The sequence below is a fragment of the Esox lucius genome, chromosome 1 (assembly GCF_011004845.1).
Source record: "Esox lucius isolate fEsoLuc1 chromosome 1, fEsoLuc1.pri, whole genome shotgun sequence".
NCBI classification, from domain to species: Eukaryota; Metazoa; Chordata; class Actinopteri; order Esociformes; family Esocidae; genus Esox; species Esox lucius.
In genome coordinates this window covers 38,068,319-38,090,170 of record NC_047569.1, presented here as the reverse complement: position 1 = coordinate 38,090,170, position 21,852 = coordinate 38,068,319, and the positions used below count along the sequence as shown (strand labels likewise).

At 41.1% G+C, this 21,852-nt stretch overlaps 1 protein-coding gene across 1 annotated transcript; it reads left to right on the top strand.

Moving 5' to 3' along the window:
* Positions 1 to 12: 12 nt before the first annotated feature.
* Positions 13 to 20,677, top strand: LOC105026903 (serine protease 16). Its single transcript, XM_029120673.2, has 13 exons — positions 13 to 283; positions 11,856 to 11,942; positions 12,387 to 12,562; positions 13,008 to 13,107; positions 13,372 to 13,501; positions 14,451 to 14,574; positions 15,697 to 15,774; positions 16,209 to 16,256; positions 16,352 to 16,636; positions 17,101 to 17,242; positions 17,574 to 17,753; positions 18,834 to 18,988; positions 19,197 to 20,677. The coding sequence occupies exons 1-13, from the start codon at positions 13 to 15 to the stop codon at positions 19,254 to 19,256; spliced, it is 1,836 nt and encodes a 611-aa protein (XP_028976506.1). The 3' UTR covers positions 19,257 to 20,677.
* The last annotated feature ends 1,175 nt before the right edge of the window (positions 20,678 to 21,852 follow it).

Here is a 21,852-nt window from a genome sequence, read left to right as displayed (position 1 = left end):
GATGTGACCGAGATGGAGGAGTCGGAGAAGGAGGCCAGTCCAAGTGCGGAGGACCAGTTATCTGGAAGGAGTGAAGGGAGTGGCGTGAGCAGAAGTACGGACCCGGTGGAGGTTGATGCAGGAATGCAAATTGGAGCGAGCCTTGATAAGGTGAGCTTGGAGGATGTCTGCGGCGACGGTGGATGGCCCGACCGAGGTGCTGGAGAGGTGCTTGGGGACGGGCTTTCTGGTGGAACTGGAGGAGAGAGCCTGGGACCATCCGGAGATGGACCAGGCCAGGACTGTGAGGTTGAGCCGCCTGGAGAAGGAGCGTTTAGAGGGAAAGACTCTGGCGGAGAAATAACCATGAAGGATATAGACCTTCTTCGTTCTAAAAGGCTGGAGAAGAGGAGAAATATAGCTGCCAAAAAGTCAAAGTCACATCCACCATGATGCGCTGGATCATCCTAACCCAAATAATGGTGAGTGTTATTTCTTTTAACGCAAATGGGTCTGATGGATTGATTAGTGAATTTTATAAATAATTTGTAGAAATTCTGGCACCTATTTTATTGGTATATAGGCATATGGAGAGGAGTCAAGAAGTCCCAGAGTCATTGGCTACAAGTCTGATAACCTTGATGTACAAAAATAAGGGATCCAGAGGGAGGCTGGAGAACTACAGGCCTTTGTGTCTGTTGAATGTTGATTATAAGATTTTGGCTTAAGTGTTGGGTAATAGAATTAACAGAGTGATGGAAATTTTTATTTCTGAGTCTCAGACATATGGTGTCCCCGGGAGGAGCATTTCAGACACAAATATTTCCCAACCTGTATATTGGCTATAGCGATGACCAGAAATCCCTGGCAATGTTTGGCAGCTATGGCTGCCAAACATTGACCGTAAAATTTAAGTAAAATACCCTAATTCAAACAATGTGTAAAAACAGAAAATTTACAGAAAATTTCATTAAAATGTTTACAGAGAAATTTTACTGATTTTTCCTAAATAATTATGATCAATCACCTTCAATAAAGGGACAATCCTAAATATTCTACAGAAAAATACCATTATTTAACTGATTTCTCCCAAATAATTATGATTAATCACCTTCAATAAAGGGACAATCCTAAAAAAATCTACAGAAAAATACCATTATTTTACAGATTTTTCCTAAATAATTATGATCAATCACCTTCAATAAAGGGACAATCCTAAAAATTCTACAGAAAAATACCATTATTTTACAGATTTTTCCCAAATAATTATGATCAATCACCTTCAATAAAGGGACAATCCTAAAAAATTCTACAGAAAAATACCATTATTTTACAGATTTTTGCTAAATAACTATGATCAATCACCTTCAACAAAGGGATTATTCTAAAACATTGTACAGCAAAATACCATTATTTTACAGATTTTTGCTAAATTATTACGATCAGACACCAAAATATGATCTTCGAAATTACTGTGAAATATCCTCAACTGAAAACATACCCAAGCAATACAAAATATATAGATAATTTTCACTGTTTCCATTAAAATGCTGGAGGAAATTAACTACAAATAAAGTAAACACCACTATTGATTCTAAAGTCCTTTTATTAAATGTATTCAGATGTAAATTTACAATATCCACCAATTATTCACAAACAGTTCTTTAGAGCCCCCCAGGAGGAACTGAAAAACAAAAAATGGTACTTCTCCATGTGTGTAACACATGGATTTCCCCTTTGAAATGTGCTTTTGAACTGAGGGAGTCTTCTTCTTCATTCTCCTAACCCTTGGGGGCTCTGTATAAGGTAGTTCTGATAACATTTAAGAATCCTAACTATACTGTGTATTTAATTAAAACATACCACAAAAGGTCAATGAATCTGTAACAGAGGTGCAACACAGCAGAAAGATCAGACTTCCTCCAAATGACCAGTAATCATCTGGATCTGCTCCTGGAGGGGACACACACAGAGAGAAAATATTACTGAAAGGTCTTTACTGTAAAAAGTATAATTTTATTTATAGTTCATTTTAAATGAACACTGCTGGACTTTCAGTGTTGTAGCATTTTCCCAAACAGCTGCAGAAAATAGTGACTATGTTTTAAATGGAGAAAAAAAAAAATCCAAATCCAAAAATAACTAAACTGATTTGAGTAAAAGCTCACAGCCCAAACCCCTGACCTACCCAAGCAAAAGGGTGCGCGGTGGAAATATTTGGCGCCTTTATGGAATTCATAGGGTACACAAAATATGGCAGGCGCTGCCCGCCATATTTCGTGTCCCTGTCAATCAACAGTGTTTTCTTCGGATAATGTCTTGAGATGTGGCCTGTCACTTCCTCACCAAGACTTTCAACAGGTTGACCTCATTTCAGAGTAGATTGTAATAAAAAAACTAAAAGAGACTTTTTCTGTCAAACACAGGGAAGGACTTTGCCCACATATTCATGGAAAGGGCTTCTCCAAAAATACCTAAACTGATAGCTGGTCCAGGGGGAATCAAACCACCAACCTCTGGGAGCACAGGCACACAGCCCAAATCCCTGACCTACCCAAGCACAAGGACACTGGATGGAAATATTTGGCGCCTTTATGGATTACATAGGGGACACAAAATATGGCAGGCGTTTAATAGTCATTTTGGGGGGAACAACTGACTGAGTTTTTAAACCAGGGATGTGTGAAGTGATTGGGTAATGGATAAAAGGAACAGGTGGTGTAGTCAGGAGGAGTTTCCACTCATGACTGCCCGGTGGGAAACACCAACGAGCACAATCAGGAACATAAGGGACACCTATGATTAAGGCAGAAGAAGGGGAAAAACACAAATGCACATACAGGGTAGCTGCATGCGTAACACTCCCACCCTTAAAAGAGCAAACCTACTATGGTTTGCGACTCAAGACTTAGAGTAAAGGCATCCACACAGAATAGAAAATAAATTATACATCTCTAAACATGAGACAAAGCACCTGCCTGTACTATCAAAAACTGATGCAGAAAAATGTATCCATGCTTTCGTTACTTCTAGACTAGATTACTGCAATGCTCTTCTCTCTGGTTATCCAGACAAATTAATAAATAAACTTCAATTAGTGCTGTACACGGCTGCTAGATTCCTAAGTAGAACACATTTTTTTTAACACATTACTCCTGTCCTAGCGTCCTTACACTGGCTGCCTGTTGGGGTTAGGGCTGATTTTAAGGTTTTACTCTTAACCTATAAAATCAATACATGGACTTGCTCCTACTTACCTTGCTGAAATGATCCAGCCATACATACCTACACGTAACCTACGATTGCAAGATGCAGGCCTTTTAATTGTACTTAGAATTTCTAAACAAACAGCTGGCAGCAGGGCCTTTTCTCATAGAGCTCCACTACTGTGGAATGATCTGCCAATTGTAAGAATTCTCTCGATTGTGCAACGGTAGAAATCCACAAGTATCTTTGTGGAAAGGCAGGCTTTTTTCAGCCTCCTCAAAAATTACAGGCGCTGCTGTGTCTTTTTGACCAGGGCTGAGGTGTTGAGGGTCCAGGAGAGGAGAGATGTGGACACACAGGAATTTGAAGCTGTACTCACGCTCCATCTCAGTACCATCGATAAGGATTGGGGCGAGGCTGCAGCCTTTAGACTTCCTGTAATTCACAGTGAGCTCCTTTGCGTTGAGGGCATGCCGACCTCTTCCCTGTAGGCTGACTCGTCATTTTCACCAAATCAGGCCTACCACCATGGTGCCGTCTGCGAACTTGACAACGGTGTCTGAACTGTGTATGGGAACGTAGTCGTGGGTGAAGAGGGAATACAGGAGGGGGCTCAGCACACAGCCTTGTGGAACACCAGTGTTCAGGATCAGGGTGGAGGAGATGAAGTTGTCTAACCTGACAGACTGGGGTCTGTAGAGCCATGGAGATGGCTTCCTCTGTAGACCTGTTCAACCGGTAGGGAAACTGGTAGGGATCCAGTGAAGCGGGGGGGCAGGACTTAAGGTGGCTGTTTCAGTCCATTTACAACCTGAAAAGGTCCAACTACCTCATCCTTTATGATAGCAGCCCATACCAGTACCCCTCCTCCACCTTGCTGGCACCTGATACGAAGTGGTGCCCTGTGTCCATTAGTGATGTCCACAGGCCCATCCATCTGGTCCATCAAGAGTCACTCTCATTTCATCTGTCCATAAAACCTTTGAAAATTCTGTCTTCAGGTATTTCTTTGCCCATTCTATACACTTCAACGTGTGAATCTTATTCACTGGTGGTCTTCTTTCAGCGTTCTTGACCATGGCCATGTCCCTAAACACTTAACACCTTGTACTTCTGGACACTCCAGGTAGGATAATACTGGAGGATAATGGGTTCCAGGTAGCTTCTCGTTAAATTCTTAAGTCTTTTGCAGTTAATTTGCTTCTTTTCTTCTCCATGCATTTTTTGCACCCTAGTTGACTATTCGCTACAAAACGTTTCAGTGTCCGGTGGTCAAGCCTCAGTAGTTTAGCTATTTCAAGAGAGTTGCGTCCGTCTGGTGTGAGGTCTTGAATGTGCCCTGTTTTCTTTCGTTGTTTTGAACGTAGCCTATCCATTTCCCATTATCGTTTGCACATGTGTCTCGTTTACCCCCTATATGAGTTCTGTGTTTGCTGTCAGTCCTTGTGAGGTATTGTTTGTGTTTGCAACTCTACTGAGCCTTCTATTCTTGAGCGTTCCATTGTCTGAGCCTAGTACTGCAATAAGTCTGTTTGGTATCCTGACCTTCGCCCACTGCCTACTGACCGCCCCTCGGAATTTCCCCATTTGTACTTCAGCCTCCTACCTATGTGCTTCGCCTGTTACCGACCATTTGCCTGCCCTTTGACTTTGCTACAGCCTGTTCCTTTTACTCTGCCGTTTTTTCCCCTCCCTAATAAAGGAGTCCTGTGCTCTGTGCTTGGATCCATCCATCCATCCAACTAGTCTGTGTGCAGTCATTACATCTGAAAGGTACTTTACAATGTATGACTTTTCAGTGTCAGTTAAATCTCTTTTTTGGCCCATTTCACCTGAGGTCATGAAGCTGCCTTATGCACACCTTGATGTAAGGTGTTATTCACTGTTGCCAAACCCTCCCTCATTACATAAATACATATCACCCGAAAATGATTCCATCCCATGAGCATTCAAGTTTATATGGTTTGGAGTTGTGCATGGAAATAATAATACGATCAGAATACTCACTTGCCTAATAATTGTGCACACAGTGTACATTTCACTTTCAAAACAACAGCCTCCTCACTGAGCAAACACTTAGAGTATTCTTAAAAAAAAGAGGTGATGCAACACAGTGGACAACATGCCCCTGTTCCAACGTTTTACAAATGTGTTGCTGGGCATGTATTTTTCCAAAAACAATATAATTTCTCAGTTTCAACATATGTTGACTTTTTACTATTTTCATATAAATATAGGGATAAATGATTTGGACAATTGCATTCTGTTTTCATTTACATTTTACACAGTGTCCCATATTTTTAGAAATGGGGTTGTCCATACACTTGTATGGACTTGTGACACAGAATTGGAATATCAAAAGATTTTCCCAAATATTTTAAATTCTGTGTGGTGCGTGCTGCAGTCAAACTTTTCTTTCTCCATTTGTCTGGTATGGCAGCAATGAGTTGATTATACCTCTGAAGTTAGCATGTTTCTACATATGCTTGTTTGAGTTGCCCATGTGTGATATATTTACCATTTTTGCTCATGATATATTTCGGAAACAAGAGACCCTTCTTATCCATTTTTTCAATAAAAATTTGTTTATTTTCAATTAATACTATTTCGTTTAGCCATATGATTTGGTGTAAAATTTGCTCAAGCTTTTCAATGGGATGTAATTGGAATTGTAAACAGCATTGTGTACATTCATTCATAAATTAGATAAGATTCAACTTTATTGTCAGTGAACAAGTACAAGTACAGTAGCACAAAATGCAGTGAGCATTTAACCAGTGCAAATAGAAGAGGGGAGAATATTTTCAAGTATTTACATATAGTAAATACAGCTCCAGAAAAAATTAAGAGGCCACTACACCTTTTTCTTTCCTTTCCAAAAAAGCTGAAAAGTTTTGAGTGAGGAACAAAAGTGCTCAATTTGCAATGTTCTCTTAATTTGAACCCTTCTGTTCCTCACTCAAAACCTTCATTTTCGACTTTTTTGCAAAGGAAAGAAAAATGTGCAGTGGTCTCTTAATTTTTTCTGGAGCTGTATATGTACATTACAAGTGGAATGTATAGATGTTCAATGAAGACAAATGCAGTGCAAATGGCAATACTAAATGTGCAAACAAAGAAAATAGAGGAGAATTTTTTTTTCTTGCCCTCTATATAAATGTGGATGTTTCAAATAATATACCATGTTCTAGCCATTTAAAATGGCCCACTTTAATCTGCCGCATGGTAAAGAGCCCGTCTTTAAACATGTGATGAGCCTGTCTTTTTAGTCTGCTTGAGAACCAGTTTGAATTCAGATATAGTTTTGGTATAATGGAAGCTTTAAGTGACTGATACAAAGCTCTGATATTTATTAGTTTGACCCTCAAAGAAGGCAATGTCTGCCCAGTTCCTGGTGGTCTAGTGGTTGAGATTCAGCACTCTCACAGCCGTGGCCCTTGTTGGATTCCCAGACAGGGCATAGCTGACTCTTGGTACCACTCTACCAACCCTACCACCACTTGCTTATTCACCAACTGTCCTCCACATGGTTTCTGCCTGCCTTTAGCCAACATGTGGGCACCGAGGTGATGTTGAGGGGTTATAGGTAGAAATAATCAGCTGAGATTGAAAGCACTGTGAAAATGCCAAGAAATGTTGTTTCCCACGCCAGATACGCAAAATGTCAGTTAAGATGCTTTTTTGTTGCATTGTTGTGACAGTAACTTGTTTACACATTTTTTTGTGCAACAATATTTTTGTCAACAAATGTAATGCTGTTACGTTGAGCTCCTCTCTCTGGCTCTGCATGCTCATTTCTGTTTGGGTACTTTACCAATCAGCCACAAATGTGGGTAAATGTGTAAATTATTGAATCATTAAAATGTATATCTAATAAAACATTTCTGAGTGACAAGGCTTGGAGTCAAGAAGGTATAGCATGCAATTCAAGACCTGAAGTGTAAGCATCTTTCACCAAGCCATTTCCTTAACCATCACTCTCCAGTTTGGACAGTTGCCATTGTTTGAGACTTTGAGAAGACCTGCCCTTTGCTGAGCTAGACTCACTTTCTGTATCATAATAATGCTGAATTAGCTGGTGGTTGATTATAAATACAGGTTGGGCATCAGATGAGCATTAAACGTTGGTTACACTTTAAAAGCAGGCATTCCTTTAATCACATTGAAATAGATGTTGGACCAAAGTGTAGTTTGAGGCCTGTAGCAATTACAGCACAAATATGCTTCTGTCGCCCATCCGCTGCTTCATCCTGGTTCTGCTTGTCAATTCTGTCTGTTCTGGTAAGTTATGAACCTATAATTACCTGAAAATAAAAGGATAGTCCAACTATTTAATCATTTTATATGAAGTAATATTGTGTTGGATGCTTTAGCCCTTTAAATGTATTTGCAATGCAGTTAGATATATTTTGAGTAAGTTTTTGAGAAATCAATTAAAAAAGCATTTTTACTAGACCGCATAAGCAAAGCCAGCCAAGAAGAGCGAATGTCTCTGAGTAAGTGACTGACTACCCATTGATAAATAGCGTAGTGAGGAGACTGAGTATTGAATCTGTCTGGGAACAGAAACAATTTAAATTAGTTGTAGATAAAGTTAAACTTTACAAGTTTCAGGAGCTACATATAGTAAACGAAAAGTAGAATAGTTTATCGTTATGTTGCGATTGACGAACTCCAACGGACATGTCTAAGGTCATAAATCGTTTGAGGTGTTTTTCTTTTTGTCTTGAAACTCGTTGTTCTTTCACCCTGGTGGAGCTGGTTAGAGTGAGGGCAACAAAACATGTTTCTTTCTCCAAACTAATCCACTTGATAGAACTTTGTGAAGAAATAAGTTAACCATGTGAAAAACGAACAAGAAAAATATATTATGCTGATTGAGAAATGTATACAAGTATATAAATATAGATATATGCTAAGTAAATATACATATAATAGTACATAAATTGTTCCCACCACCAAGGTTTTTAGAGTTGAAAACAGGAAATAAGGATGTTACACCACTCTATGCTACTGCATGGCTTAATGGTCAGAGCAGTCTCTACACACTGTGAGTTCACTGCCAGCTGAGTCTATGCTATTGTGGCTATCTTTTTGTTGCACTTGCAGTGTGCAGAGTAGAGTTTATGTTACGATGGACACACTGCAACTGACATGTCTAATATAATGTGAAGAGTTGGACTGTGTATCTTGAAATGCTGCTCTCTCACTCAAGAAGAGCAGGTTAGATTGGGGGCAACGAAACATATTTCTCCCAGCTAATGCCCTTGATAGAACTTTGTGAAAAATGTATTAACTACGCGACAAACTTACAACTAAACTATATTATGTTGATTGACAAACAAGTAGTATACATATTTTCCCTACCATCGGTGTGCTTAGACTCGTATACAGTCTTTCTGTTTCTGTTCCTAATCTTTCTATTTTTAAGTTCAACAGTTATAATAGAACAAGTGAATATAGTTACCTGAAACCATATCGAAAATAACGGTAATTGTTTTCATTTTAGGTACTGTATAGCTATTTTATAGTAATTGGTTTGTAATTTAACGTGTTCAATATACTTCTTTTATACACAAATGTTGGAGGCCCTAAGACATTTTTTATTTGTGGCCCCCTCTCCCTTATCAGTCAGGGGCATCCTAGTGGATGGGGGCCTCTAGAGGTCTGGGGCCCTAAGCGACCCCTTATGTTGCTTATGCCTAGAACTGGCCTTGCTTCAAGAACAACTCAATGTAAATGTCATTTCACCCTAACATGATCTTGGATTAAACTATCCCTTTAAGCTTGCTCAGCCAGACTCAATCAGAATGATATCCTTGTAGCTTTGTAATGTAAGCTCGCTGGATCAGTACGGCTGTGCGAGGCTAGGACACAACCGGTTTCGAATCACTGTGATGTCATTCATGTTTGGGTCACCATCTGTACGGAAGATAACCAAGTATCGAAGCGGAGCTCTGCCTTATCATGTCAGTTCGCTGAGTATGTTAATAAAATAATTTCACTTAATAATATATACATAACTAAATGTGAAATATCGATTTGGCGTTAAGGTCCAAATTAATAGAGTCTCGTTTAACCACACGTCTTACTTTTTGTGTGCAAAACTAAAAATCAGAGAGACGGATCTTGAAGCCGTGACTGAAGTAGACAAGTACACATGATGCAGCCTCGTCAATAAATATTTAACTCCGGGTAGAAACCAGCATTATTCAATCCTCAATTGTTGAGATAGCGACAAAAGCGCATTCTCTAATTGGCTACCATCCAGTGGTAAGAGGCAAAAGTTGAACATGGTTGAGCTTCGGTGGCAGTCCAAACATTGTGTGCGTTCTCGTAAGCGGCAGCCACCTTGCTTCAGCTTCCCGCTGCCACGACCGCCAGGGAAGGAGGCCAAGCTGCCGTTGAGCGTTCGCTGAAAGTAATGGAGGAGACATTGGTTGCCACTTTTGGTGTGTAAGCAGCTTTACAGTGTTAACTGGTGTAACACTTTTAAAATTTAACATAGGTTTAGGTTGTTGTGTTTGAATACCGAAGATATGGTCTGGCAAAGCAGTGTGCCTGGTCAGAAAAAGACACAACCACTGGAATTAATCCAAAATGTTATCCATTACAAAAAAAACATTGGTGTGATGTTCGAATCTCCATTTTTGTAGAACAAAATGTGATAGATAATTGTTTAATGTGGATGTTCCATGTACTTTGTTCACATGCACCTCCAAAAGAGTGATCGTCTTTATTCATCGTACTGTTGCTCTCGTTCTTGTTGTGCGTGGGTGTTTTGCGATAAGGTACAGTAGAAAGTGTTCACACCACTTCACTTACACTTTTGTTGTGACTTAATTTAAAATGTTGAAAGAAATCACATCAGTCTACATGCCATATCCCAAAATGACAAAGCAAAACGCCTTTTATAATTGTGTGCCAATTTATCAGACATAAAAACTGAAATATCTCATGTAGGGCAGACCTGGGATGGTTGTAACAATTTCTCCAATCAGGAGTGAGGTACAATCATGTTTGATTCACAGTGCACATGCATAGTTTAGCCCTGAACCCTCCCGTGGCAAGCAAAAAACCTGTGTTAAACTCTTCAGATTTTATTGACAGAAATATAATTTTCAGGTAAGAAAGGTAATTATGTTTTATCCAATAATTTTTTTGATTGACTGCTTTGTAGTTCCATTCACTTATATCAGGTTCATAACGAGTCAGTCTAGATAATATTTGATGTAAGTTAGCAATGCTAAAGGTTTAACTTTTAGCTAAAATGGAAACTTGCTTATGGCGTTGGGTAAAGGTTAGTTGTAACGGCGTACAACAAATGTTACAACTTAGTCTGAGTACAACTGAATGTTTTTGTTACATGTTTTGTGTTCATGGAGCACAATCTAAGTCCAATGAGTTCTGATTGGGGGCTGGGAATTAAGACTATTAGCCCACCAAGCCTGTTTCCCAGGACAGCCCTGGACAGCCATGTCTCTGTTACAACGGATGAAGTGAACATGTCGAACATTGAGTGTCAGAAACATGCACATTGACACACTCAGAAACACACACGCAGACACACAAAAAGAAAAAGAGACATAATCAGACACATGCAAACACCACAAACATTCAGGAATTTAGTTGAGCCTAAATATTGTTTGGTTGAGAAATATAATTTAGGGTAAAATAATAAACATTCTATTATTTATGTTTAATATTTTTTCTACCAAATAAATTCATGAGAATCATGGCAATGTTTCTCTCATGGTCTCAAAGAATTCAATTATCAGTTGCATATCATAATTTATGCACTTTTTCCAAAATGTTACAATTCACCCCATTCACTGTTACAACTAACCCAGACCATGGGGTGCATTGTAATATTTCAAAATGCCAGTGAGCATCGTGGGCCAGATTACTTTTTAACCAACATGCCTAAAAGACACACAACATAGCTAACTATCTTAACTTGCATATTATATTTATGCATATTTCTTTTCCATGCAACACCATTTTCATAATCTAAATTTACTTTAACAATGCTTTTTGTACTATACTCCGTTAACAACTTTTTCAAGGTTATTACTCAATGGAAATGTTGCAGCACTTATTTACCTTAAATATAACTTTCAACTTAACAGACATAAGGTATATTGTTAACAGCAGTTGTATTTGACTTTATATTCTTAACGTTTTTTTCTTATTTCTTCACTGTTCTGTATTTGATTTTATATTCTTAATGGTTTTTATTTTTTCTTATTTCTGTAACAGTACCTCTATCAAATGGATATTTAAATTGTTTTTATGTAAAGCACTTTGAATGACCATTGTGTATGAAATGTGCTATATAAATAAAATTGCCTTGCCTTGCCTTGCCTTGCAGTTATCAGGGCAGCCATAAGTCCATAAAATCACTTTTGAAGATTTTCACACAATACAAATGTTGGTATTATAGCCGTTATCTAACTTCATGCAGTATATTTCTTGTACTACATGCTTTTAACGAAAGCTATTCCAGCAGCCCAGACCCCAGAAATCAATAATTAAGAACAGGAGAGCCTCGTATGGGCGTTGACAAGTGAGGTGAAGTGAGGAATAATATCTGTTGAAGCAGTGTGCGGTTCTGCTGCAAGAGGTTCGTCAGTGAGGCTGGATCTGCGCTTGGGCTTGTTGAATTTTAGCATCGGGTGACAGATTTTTGTATTTGGCCGCATGGTTGCTCTGGAAGTGCCTCTGCAAATTGTACTCTTCGACGTTAGCTTTACATTGTAAGCAAGTTGCTTTATCTGCAGCATCTGCAAATAAATATTTTCCTGCAAATAAATATTTAACTTTTTGAAATAGCCTACTTTTCTTAGGCAGACTCATTTCCAGAGATCGCTAGCCATCAATCGCGTATATTATGAACAAATGATAACTTCTGCGCGTGGATTGTGGTGCTATCATAACAACGCAAATAGCTTGTTTCAACAGAAGTGTTTTAAACAGACAGTATGATACTGCTGTACTTATTACTGGTAGTGCCCCGGGAATTTTAATTATAAATAAAATTAACACACTGCAATACATTTTAAAATTACGTAATCTGCAGACTTTTTATTTTGGATGTATTGGTTGGACCGTATTTTTTTTATGTATATAATGACCTTATCTTGCCCAGGTCTGTCCTACACCACAACTGAATATTGACATATATCTTATATATTTCCTAGGGAGAGTTTTGAGGAAGACCAAGGAGCGTGTGCGTAAAATCCAGAATGAGAAAGTGAAGAAGCAGGTGCTGGTGCGTGCCGTCACCAGCCGCGAACCCAGGGCCGAAGTGAGAGGTGGGACAATTCAACAACCTCTCGACCACTTCAGCGGTCGAAACGATGAAACCTTTCTTCAGGTGAACTATCACATGCTCTTGGCTCTGTTTAGACCATACATACAGACATAATTAAGATACAGCCGCACTTTAGAGAGCAGAGTCACCCTCACCTCAACCATGAAATTCCAAGTTTGAAAGTGAGCGTTATATCTGACATGGGTCACATATCTCCACCATGACATGGTGCTGAATTTCTTGGGGACCAGCCACTTCCAGCACCCGTGGTCAAAAAGGACAACACCCCACCCCCTTCCTTTTCTTACCTCCTCTCTCCCACTTCCTCACCCTCTGTCCCCCTTCCTTCCATTTGGTCACCCTTTTGGTCACCCTTTCTCCCCCTTCTCCCCATCTCTCACCTATCTCTCCCCCTCTCTCCCCTTCTCTTTCACCACCTTTCTCAGTTTTTCACCCTCTCCTTATCTCTCACCCTCACTCCCCATCTCTCACCCTTTATCTCTGTCAGAGGTTTTTCGTGAACGAGGCCTATTGGGAGCGCCCCCACGGCCCAGTGTTTCTGTACATCTCGGGGGAAGGCCCCGTCTCCGAGTTTGACGTGCTGGCAGGTACACCACCCACATCTTGCTGTCGCGCTCTCAAAATACTGTGAAATGAAAATGGAAATGTGTGATAACTCTGTTTTACAGTTATGCTTTGAATATGACACTCTGCCAGAGCAGGTCTTTCGGTTTTTGTCTTGTTGAAACCTCAACCGACCAGTGACACATGCCCCTTTTTTCTCTGCTTCGTTCCTAACTCCCTGCTCCTCCTTGCTCCATTTCTTCTTCCTGCTCCTTTTCTTCCTCCCTGCTCCTCCTCCCTGCTCCTAGGCCACCATGCCGACATGGCTGAGGACCATGGGGCTCTGCTCGTCACGCTGGAGCATCGTTTCTATGGCGACAGCATCAATGAAGACGGTCTGAAAACGGAAAACCTGAGACACCTGTCCAGCCAGCAGGCGTGCGTAGCAGTGAGAGGAGTAGGGAGGGAGTGAATGGTTAGGGAAGATGGTGGATACTGGGTTCAAAAGCCTGACGTTCTTATGAATTCCCCTGTACAGCTGTGCTACTTGGAATTAACAGAGAGCTGTTGGGCGGGCTCAAATTTGCCTGAGATTGAAGCAGAAGTATTATGAATTGCTCCTATGGGACAGTCACGTAGGCATGGCTTGCTGTATAAAGGCGGTAGGTAGGATTTAATGTTCAAATTGTCCTTACGGTGGGTGAAATGATTCAGCTACGTGGTTTTATGATTGTCGATGCCAGGCATGCCTGTTCTAGTTGGCATGCAATCTTAAATGGTTGGGGTTTAAGTACAAAATAAACATTTAATTTCAGTTCGCTGGGTTGGCATATCACCCCGAGCTCAACCCGATAGAGCTTTGCAATGAGATGGCGCTTAATGTCAACATGGGCCAACATCCCCTTGTAAAGTTTCCAACACGTCATTGGGGAAAAAAGTCAGGCTGTAGTGGAGGCAGACAGGTCTGTCTCACTACTATATCAGTGTCTACTGAGTGTATATTGTAGTAATATGGCACAAGGGGTTATGGCATATGTCCAAATGACCAACACCTGTTCTTCTGCACAATGCATTGTGGAGTGCCTATATGCAGCAATTAGTTGTGGTATATTGGCAATACACTGCAAATACTCTACATGCCTTACTGGTATTATGAAGTGGTAACCAGTGCAGTTACAACAATAAAAACGTATGTGATGTCATACCCGTGGTATATAACAGGGTATCATATACCAACCAGAATTCGGTAGGCCAAAAGCCATTTCGTCCAACCAGAATATAAGCCACCAGTTTATTTCCCCCCAATATATTTCAGTGAACACACTACATATCAGATTGTATGTGAGGAATCTTTGTAAGAAACCTTCTCCCCTCTCTTGGTTTTCAGTCTGGCCGACATAGCAGTATTCCATCAATACATCAGTGATCGTTTCGACCTCTCAGAGAAGAACACGTGGATCAGCTTTGGAGGTTCCTATGCCGGAGCCTTGTCTGCCTGGCTCCGGGGAAAGGTACAGTGGAGCTAATGTAGCACAGGGAGATGTTTGAAATGTCCTCTTATCAAATGAATTTCTGCTGGCATAACAGTTAACATGCTTTACGAAGGACTATGAAGGATGGTGAAGGATGGTAAAGGACAGTAAGGAACTGCAAAGGATGGTGAAGGACGGCAAAGTACAATGATGGATGGTGAAGGACGGCAAAGTACAGTGATGGATGGTGAAGGACTTTGAAGGACGGTGAAGGACAGTGAAAGACTGAAGGATGATTTAAGACATTGAGGACAATGGAGGACAGTGAAGGACTGTGAAGGACGGTGAAGGAGGGTAAAGGACGGTGAAGGGCTGTGAAGGAGTGTGAAAGACTGTGAAGGAGTGTGAAAGACTGTGAAGGACGGTGAAGGAGGGTAAAGGACGGTGAAGGGCTGTGAAGGAGTGTGAAAGACTGTGAAGGAGGGTAAAGGATGGTGAAGGGCTGTGAAGGAGTGTGAAAGACTGTGAAGGACGGTGAAGGAGGGTAAAGGACGGTGAAGGGCTGTGAAGGAGTGTGAAAGACTATGAAGGATGGTGAAGGAGGGTAAAGGACGGTGAAGGGCTGTGAAGGAGTGTGAAAGACTGTGAAGGACGGTGAAGGAGGGTAAAGGACGGTGAAGGAGTGTGAAAGACTGTGAAGGACGGTGAAGGAGGGTAAAGGACGGTGAAGGGCTGTGAAGGAGTGTGAAAGACTGTGAAGGATGGTGAAGGAGGGTAAAGGACGGTGAAGGGCTGTGAAGGAGTGTGAAAGACTGTGAAGGACGGTGAAGGAGGGTAAAGGACGGTGAAGGGCTGTGAAGGAGTGTGAAAGACTGTGAAGGACGGTGAAGGAGGGTGAAGGGCTGTGAAAGACGGCGAAGAAGGGTGTAAAACAGTATAGGACGGTGAAGGGTGGTAAAGAATGGTGGAGGACGGTGAAAGACTGTGAACGATAGTGTAACAGTGAATGAACGATAGTGTAACAGTGTATGAACGATAGTGTAACAGTGTATGAACGATAGTGTAACAGTGTATGATGGTAAAGGATGGTTTAGGATGTTAATGTGTGTTGCAAAGCAAGGGACCTCTGGTCCCTCATTTTAAATCATTTTGCTCTTCCAGTTTCCCCATCTGGTCTACGGATCTGTGGCCTCTTCTGCTCCGGTCAAAGCCACACTGGACTTTTCCGCCTACAACCAAGTAAATCAGCAGTACATCAGCATTACCTGTAGTAGTAGTGGTGGTAGGGGTAATAATAGTTGTAAGTTGTAATTTAGTTGTAAGAAAGGTAGTACAATTAGTAGAAATAGCAGTAGCGGTAGTGTAGTTGTTGAAGCAGCAATAGTTGTTGTAATAGTAGTGTTGTTGGTGTATATGTACATAGTAGTGTGGTAGTATTTGCATTGTCAATCGCATGCTTGATGTGTTGGTAGCATGCGAGATGTGTTGGTGGCATGTTTGATGTGTTGGTAGCATGCTAGATTTATCAATATGATGCAAGATGTGTCGATAGCACCCTAGATGTGTCGATAGCATGCTAGATGTGTTGATTGCATGCTAGATGTGTCGATTGCACGCTACACGTGTTGATAGTTGAACTACCATTCAACAGTTTAACATCTACTTTCTACCAGGTGGTTGGTTTGAGCCTCACAGACGTGGACGTCGGAGGCTCAGAAAAGGTTTAAGAACATTTAAATTAGATGTGGTTGCTTGGAGATGTGTTGTGTGTCTGTGTGGGAGTGCGAGTTAACCATCTCTCCCTCATCTCCTTCAGTGTGTGTCGGACATCCGGGAGGCCTTCGTGGATGTGGAGGCTGCCCTGCTGGCTGGGAACACGACAGAGGTAGAGAGGGACTTTTTTTGTTGCAAGCCCCCAGTGGAACTTGAGGACCAGCTGGAGCTGATGCAGAGCTTGGCCGACATCATCATGGGAACCGTGCAGTACAATGAGGAGGGTGGAGTCATGACCATTGACAAGCTCTGTGACATCATGACCAATGAAACAGGGGCCTACGAGGAGGAAACAAAGGCCTACGACCGATTGATCAAGCTGGTGAAGGTACACACACACACCCAAGCCTGAAGCCAGAATGTCAAACCTATCCCTGTTTCTAGATGACCAGAGTTAACTGTCCTTGTGAGGATTCCTGGTCACCAATATTGATGAAAATGTGCTGATCGACTTGGTGATAAACAACACACTTGCCTAATGATTGATTGCTAACACTACCTATTGATCCATTTGTCTGTGTCCACCAGAACCACTAGAATTCTACAGTATTTCAATGAAATTGTATTAGGATATTAGAATATATAGTGTGTGTACACACACACACACACACACACAGAGAAATGGCTCCACATTGATAATACATCAATTGACCAGCAGAGGGCTGTATTGATGTGCCATTGGATATCACCTTGTCTTGACTGGCACAGAGCTGACCACTAAAACACTGTGTTGTGTGTGTGTGAGTGAATGTGTTTGTTTATTTGTTTGTGTTCTTTATTCATGTATTCTAGATCTACCGGGTAACCGGCGGGGATCCCTGTTTGGAGGTGTCCCACGGGAAAACCCTCGAGGACCTGGGGAATACAGACCTAGAGTCGGCCGGCAACAGCGAGAGAGCGTGGTACTACCAGGCCTGCACCGAGTTTGGCTTCTGTGAGTACCAGCACAGCCCACGTCAAACCTTATCATCATCTGAGGAGACCCGACAGCAGTCGGGGTAGTTGAGAGCTTAGAATGCCGCCAGGTTATCGGATATGGCCCAGGGACCACTACTTTCTGAGCAGTATGACCACAGGTTCAATGCTGAACTGGCCAAAGGTTCCACTCCCCAATATGGAACCATTGTACTGTTCCACAACTTGCATAGGTTCCCGATACCTGTAAACTTCCCATCTGTACCGCAGCCACTCAGGCTCACACTAATGACACACATTAACTGTGTTTCTCCATCTCGTTACGCTTGTTTCTTTTCTCTTTGTACCAGTCCAGACTTGCGAGGACGCTAGCTGTCCCTTTTCCCAGACGCTTTCCCTGCATTCCCAGACTGACCTGTGCTCTGAGTTGTTCGATGTACCTCGGCACAGCCTGCCTGGACGCATCGCCTTCACCAACAAGTACTACGGAGAAACCCACCCCCACACTGACCGGGTTCTGTATGTCAACGGTAAGGACAGACCACGGAGACAGTGGAAACACTTTACTATAAGGAATTAGACACACTTCATTAAAATAAAGTAGCTCTAGTAAATACATACTACTATAAAGATGTAGCTCTAGTAGATACACTCTACTATAAAGAAGTAGATCTAGTAGATACACTCTACTATAAAGAAGTAGCTCTAGTAGATACACTCTACTATAAAGACGTAGATCTAGTAGATACACTCTACTATAAAGAAGTAGATCTAGTAGATACACTCTACTATAAAGAAGTAGATCTAGTAGATACACTCTACTATAAAGAAGTAGCTCTAGTAGATACACTCTACTATAAAGAAGTAGATCTAGTAGATACACTCTACTATAAAGAAGTAGATCTAGTAGACACACTCTACTATAAATAAGTAGATCTAGTAGATACACTCTACTATAAAGAAGTAGATCTAGTAGATACACTCTACTATAAAGAAGTAGATCTAGTAGATACACTCTACTATAAAGAAGTAGATCTAGTAGACACACTCTACTATAAAGAAGTAGATCTAGTAGATACACTCTACTATAAAGAAGTAGATCTAGTAGATACACTCTACTATAAAGAAGTAGATCTAGTAGACACACTCTACTATAAAGAAGTAGCTCTAGTAGATACAATCTACTATAAAAAAGTAGATCTAGTAGATACACTCTACTATAAAGAAGTAGATCTAGTAGATACACTCTACTATAAAGAAGTAGCTCTAGTAGATACACTCTACTATAAAGAAGTAGATCTAGTAGATACACTCTACTATAAAGAAGTAGATCTAGTAGACACACTCTACTATAAATAAGTAGATCTAGTAGATACACTCTACTATAAAGAAGTAGCTCCAGTGGATACACTCTACTATAAGGAAAAATTTAAAGTGGATGCATTTTACTAAAAGGAAAAGTTGTAAGTGACCAAGAATTTCCATTCCACCTAATTAAATTATGTTTTTGTTTAAATTATCAGTGAATCAATCCACCAAAATCAGAGTTATTTTGTGACAGTCGGTGTATCCCCTTATCCATTCAATCCCTGCCCTGGGGCCTTTGATAGGTGACATTGACCCCTGGCACAAACTCAGTGTTCTGGAAGAGGACTTGAACAAGGGGAGCAAAGACATGGCCGTCTTCATTAAGGGCACCGCCCACTGCGCCGACATGAGCTCAGAGAGGGCCGCAGACCGCCCCGCCCTGAAGCTGGCACGCAAGGTATTGCACACGGAAGTCTACGCAGCACCCGAAGCACTCGCCGTGGTCCATGCGCGGTCCAATGCGTGGTCCAATGCGTGGTCCATGCGTGGTCCATGCGTGGTCCAATGCGTGTGCACATCGCTGTATTCTAGAACCTCAGGCCGTTGGCTTTTATTCTACTTCATGCCATTAGTCCTCATCTGTCTCCTCTCCCTTTGTATTCCAGGCCATTGAGCGGCAGGTCGCCATGTGGTTGAAGGAGGCCGCCTGGGAACTGATGGGCTGATGGACCCTGTGACGGGTCACCTGATCATGTGACCGTCCTGACCGACGTCACCCTGCAAATCCAGCTGAGGTGATCTCGCCTTCACCGCTTCCCCCACGTCCTTGTATCTCTGTGTTTGTAAAACGCAGTTCGGTACCATCACCATAACAACAGCCATGGCCCCTACAACAAAGCTCCATACACTATACGTACCTGCATGTGGTAGTGCATGTCTGTGCTGGAGTGTGTTTGTGTGTGTGTGTGTGTGTGTGTGTGTGTGAGAAATGGTTTGTGTGTGTGTCTACACAGTGATTGTCCATGCCTACATGCTTTTATCAGTGTGTCAAGGTTTGGGAGGTGAATTTCTGGTACTCAGGACGATGCTCCTCTCATCCTGCCTATTCTCACGATGATCACATGACCATTTGGAGTGGTTCTCTGAGGTAGTATTGTTCTTCTAGCTTTTATCTCTACTAAAACACCTCCACGAGCGTTTTTGGCTCTTGCTCTGGGTGACTTCGGATGCTGCTGCATGTGGGTGGTGCACTTTTTGTGTAGAGATAAAAAAAAAAAAATGGTAACACATAATAGAACTGCTGTGTGCTACGGGCTGCTAGAGAAGTAGTCTTGTGACATACTGTATATTACATCTTCCCCAATATGTGACCTGAAGTGGGGCCAGTGAAGAAGGCAGGTTAGCCAATGATATCGGGCCAATCTCGGGCACAGTTGTGCATCTGGTCACAAACTACAATATATGTACCAGAAGTAACCCAGAAACAGGATCTGTGCTGAACAAATAGCACAATGTCTAGACCAAGAACACGTGGTACTTTCCAGGTCTGGGGAGGTTGCACCAACCCACGTGCCAATTGTTTTTGTGCTTTTCCAGGAGTGTGGACCCTCACATCTCTTGGCTATAAAAGCAAGGGACGATGCACCACTTATATAGTATTGTGTTTGTCTGTCTGTATTTTGTGTCTTCTGTGTGTGAGTTTGTGTGATTAAATGTGAAATTATGCATTAGAAAGAGGCATTAAAAAACCATAGCTTATGTGTATTGCCTTATATGTATTTGGACCCAATGGGCAGCAGCTACTCATCTGGGGGTATTTTCTCCAGGATAAACATTTATATTTGCCATAGATAGTTTTAGTAATTCAAAGAAGTAATAGTACTATTTTGTTTCCAGAGATAGTTTGCAGTAGTAATGTAGCTAACCAGGAGTCTCTATGGAGTGCTCTATGTTTCTAAGCTGTTTTAAAGCGTTCTTAGGTTTAAAGCCTGCCTGTAGACACATGCATTTTTCTTTGATTCATTGAAGTTATTGGAGACAATGGAAGACTCCCTGTCAAAAAAATATTCTTGATTCCTTTATAGCTTGTGTGAGTCTTTTTATCTTTTATTGAGGTGATTGTGTTTAATTCTGAGAGCTCATTGGATGTTTACTATGCATGTTTTGGAAAAAAGCATAAAATGTATAAATAAAGGTGTGCTGGTAATCTGTTGTCAGTTTTCTGTGAGTTAATACATTAAAGGTATATTATAATGAAAGACACATTTTTGTTATTGGTTCTATAGTCCACTGTTAATACAATCCCAGAAAAAGCAGAGACCATTCTAAATAGAACACTTTCAACAGAGTTAAGACTTATGATGATTAGTAAGATTATGCAAATTATACTGAACAAATACATGAATGCAACAGTTTACAAAGAGTTACAGAGTTACATTGTCTACAATGGAAGCGAAATGTTCACTGACATTGATTTAAACTAATTTGTGCACAACATCTGAGAGAAATACAATTCTGATTATGCCAAATGCCTCGGATATTTCATGTTAGCTCACGAAACACTGGACCATTTCTCACTATTGCTCCTTAATTTCAACAGGGGGCGCTGACGCCACACACATCTAACCAGGAGTTAATGTTAATATGCACGTTTGTGTGGTCATCATGAATATGTATATACTACGGTAAACAATGTGTTGACCACCATTTGTCCAGGTGTTTATCACAAAGTATGTCTTTGTGTCAGTCGCATTATATTCACACTGTGCCACAGACCACAATGCTTTCTGTTTCCCAGTTTACTGACCAATTAAGTGTACCCTTGTGATTGTGCCGATTCGTACCTTTACGTAGCAAAAAAGCTTAAAAGGTTTAAATGTTTAAACGGTGGGGTTCGAGATTGTTGGAGGTGTGGTTCAAAAGAGTTGTTAAATTATTGGAGGTGTGGTTGAACGGGGGATTTATGTTGTCTTGGGCTAACTGTGGTTTTAACCACTCCTGGGCTTAACCACTCCTGGGCTTAACCACTCCTGGGTTTAACCACTCCTGGGCTTAACCACTCCTGGGCATAACTACTTCGGGGTTGTGTAAATTAAGATTAGAGCATGTACACAGTTATAAAAACAAAACAAGTTAAAGGCTTATATAAAACGTGAGTGTGGAGAAACTGTTATTAAAGAGCAATTTCAAATATGTTCAACCTCTTTTTCCTGCAAATCTAATACACCTTTTACCGTAAATTACACTGTTCTGTATAGATCTGGCCTCTGGTTGAACAGTGTTGATGCCCTTTCAACACAACTTCAAAAACATAAAACAGTC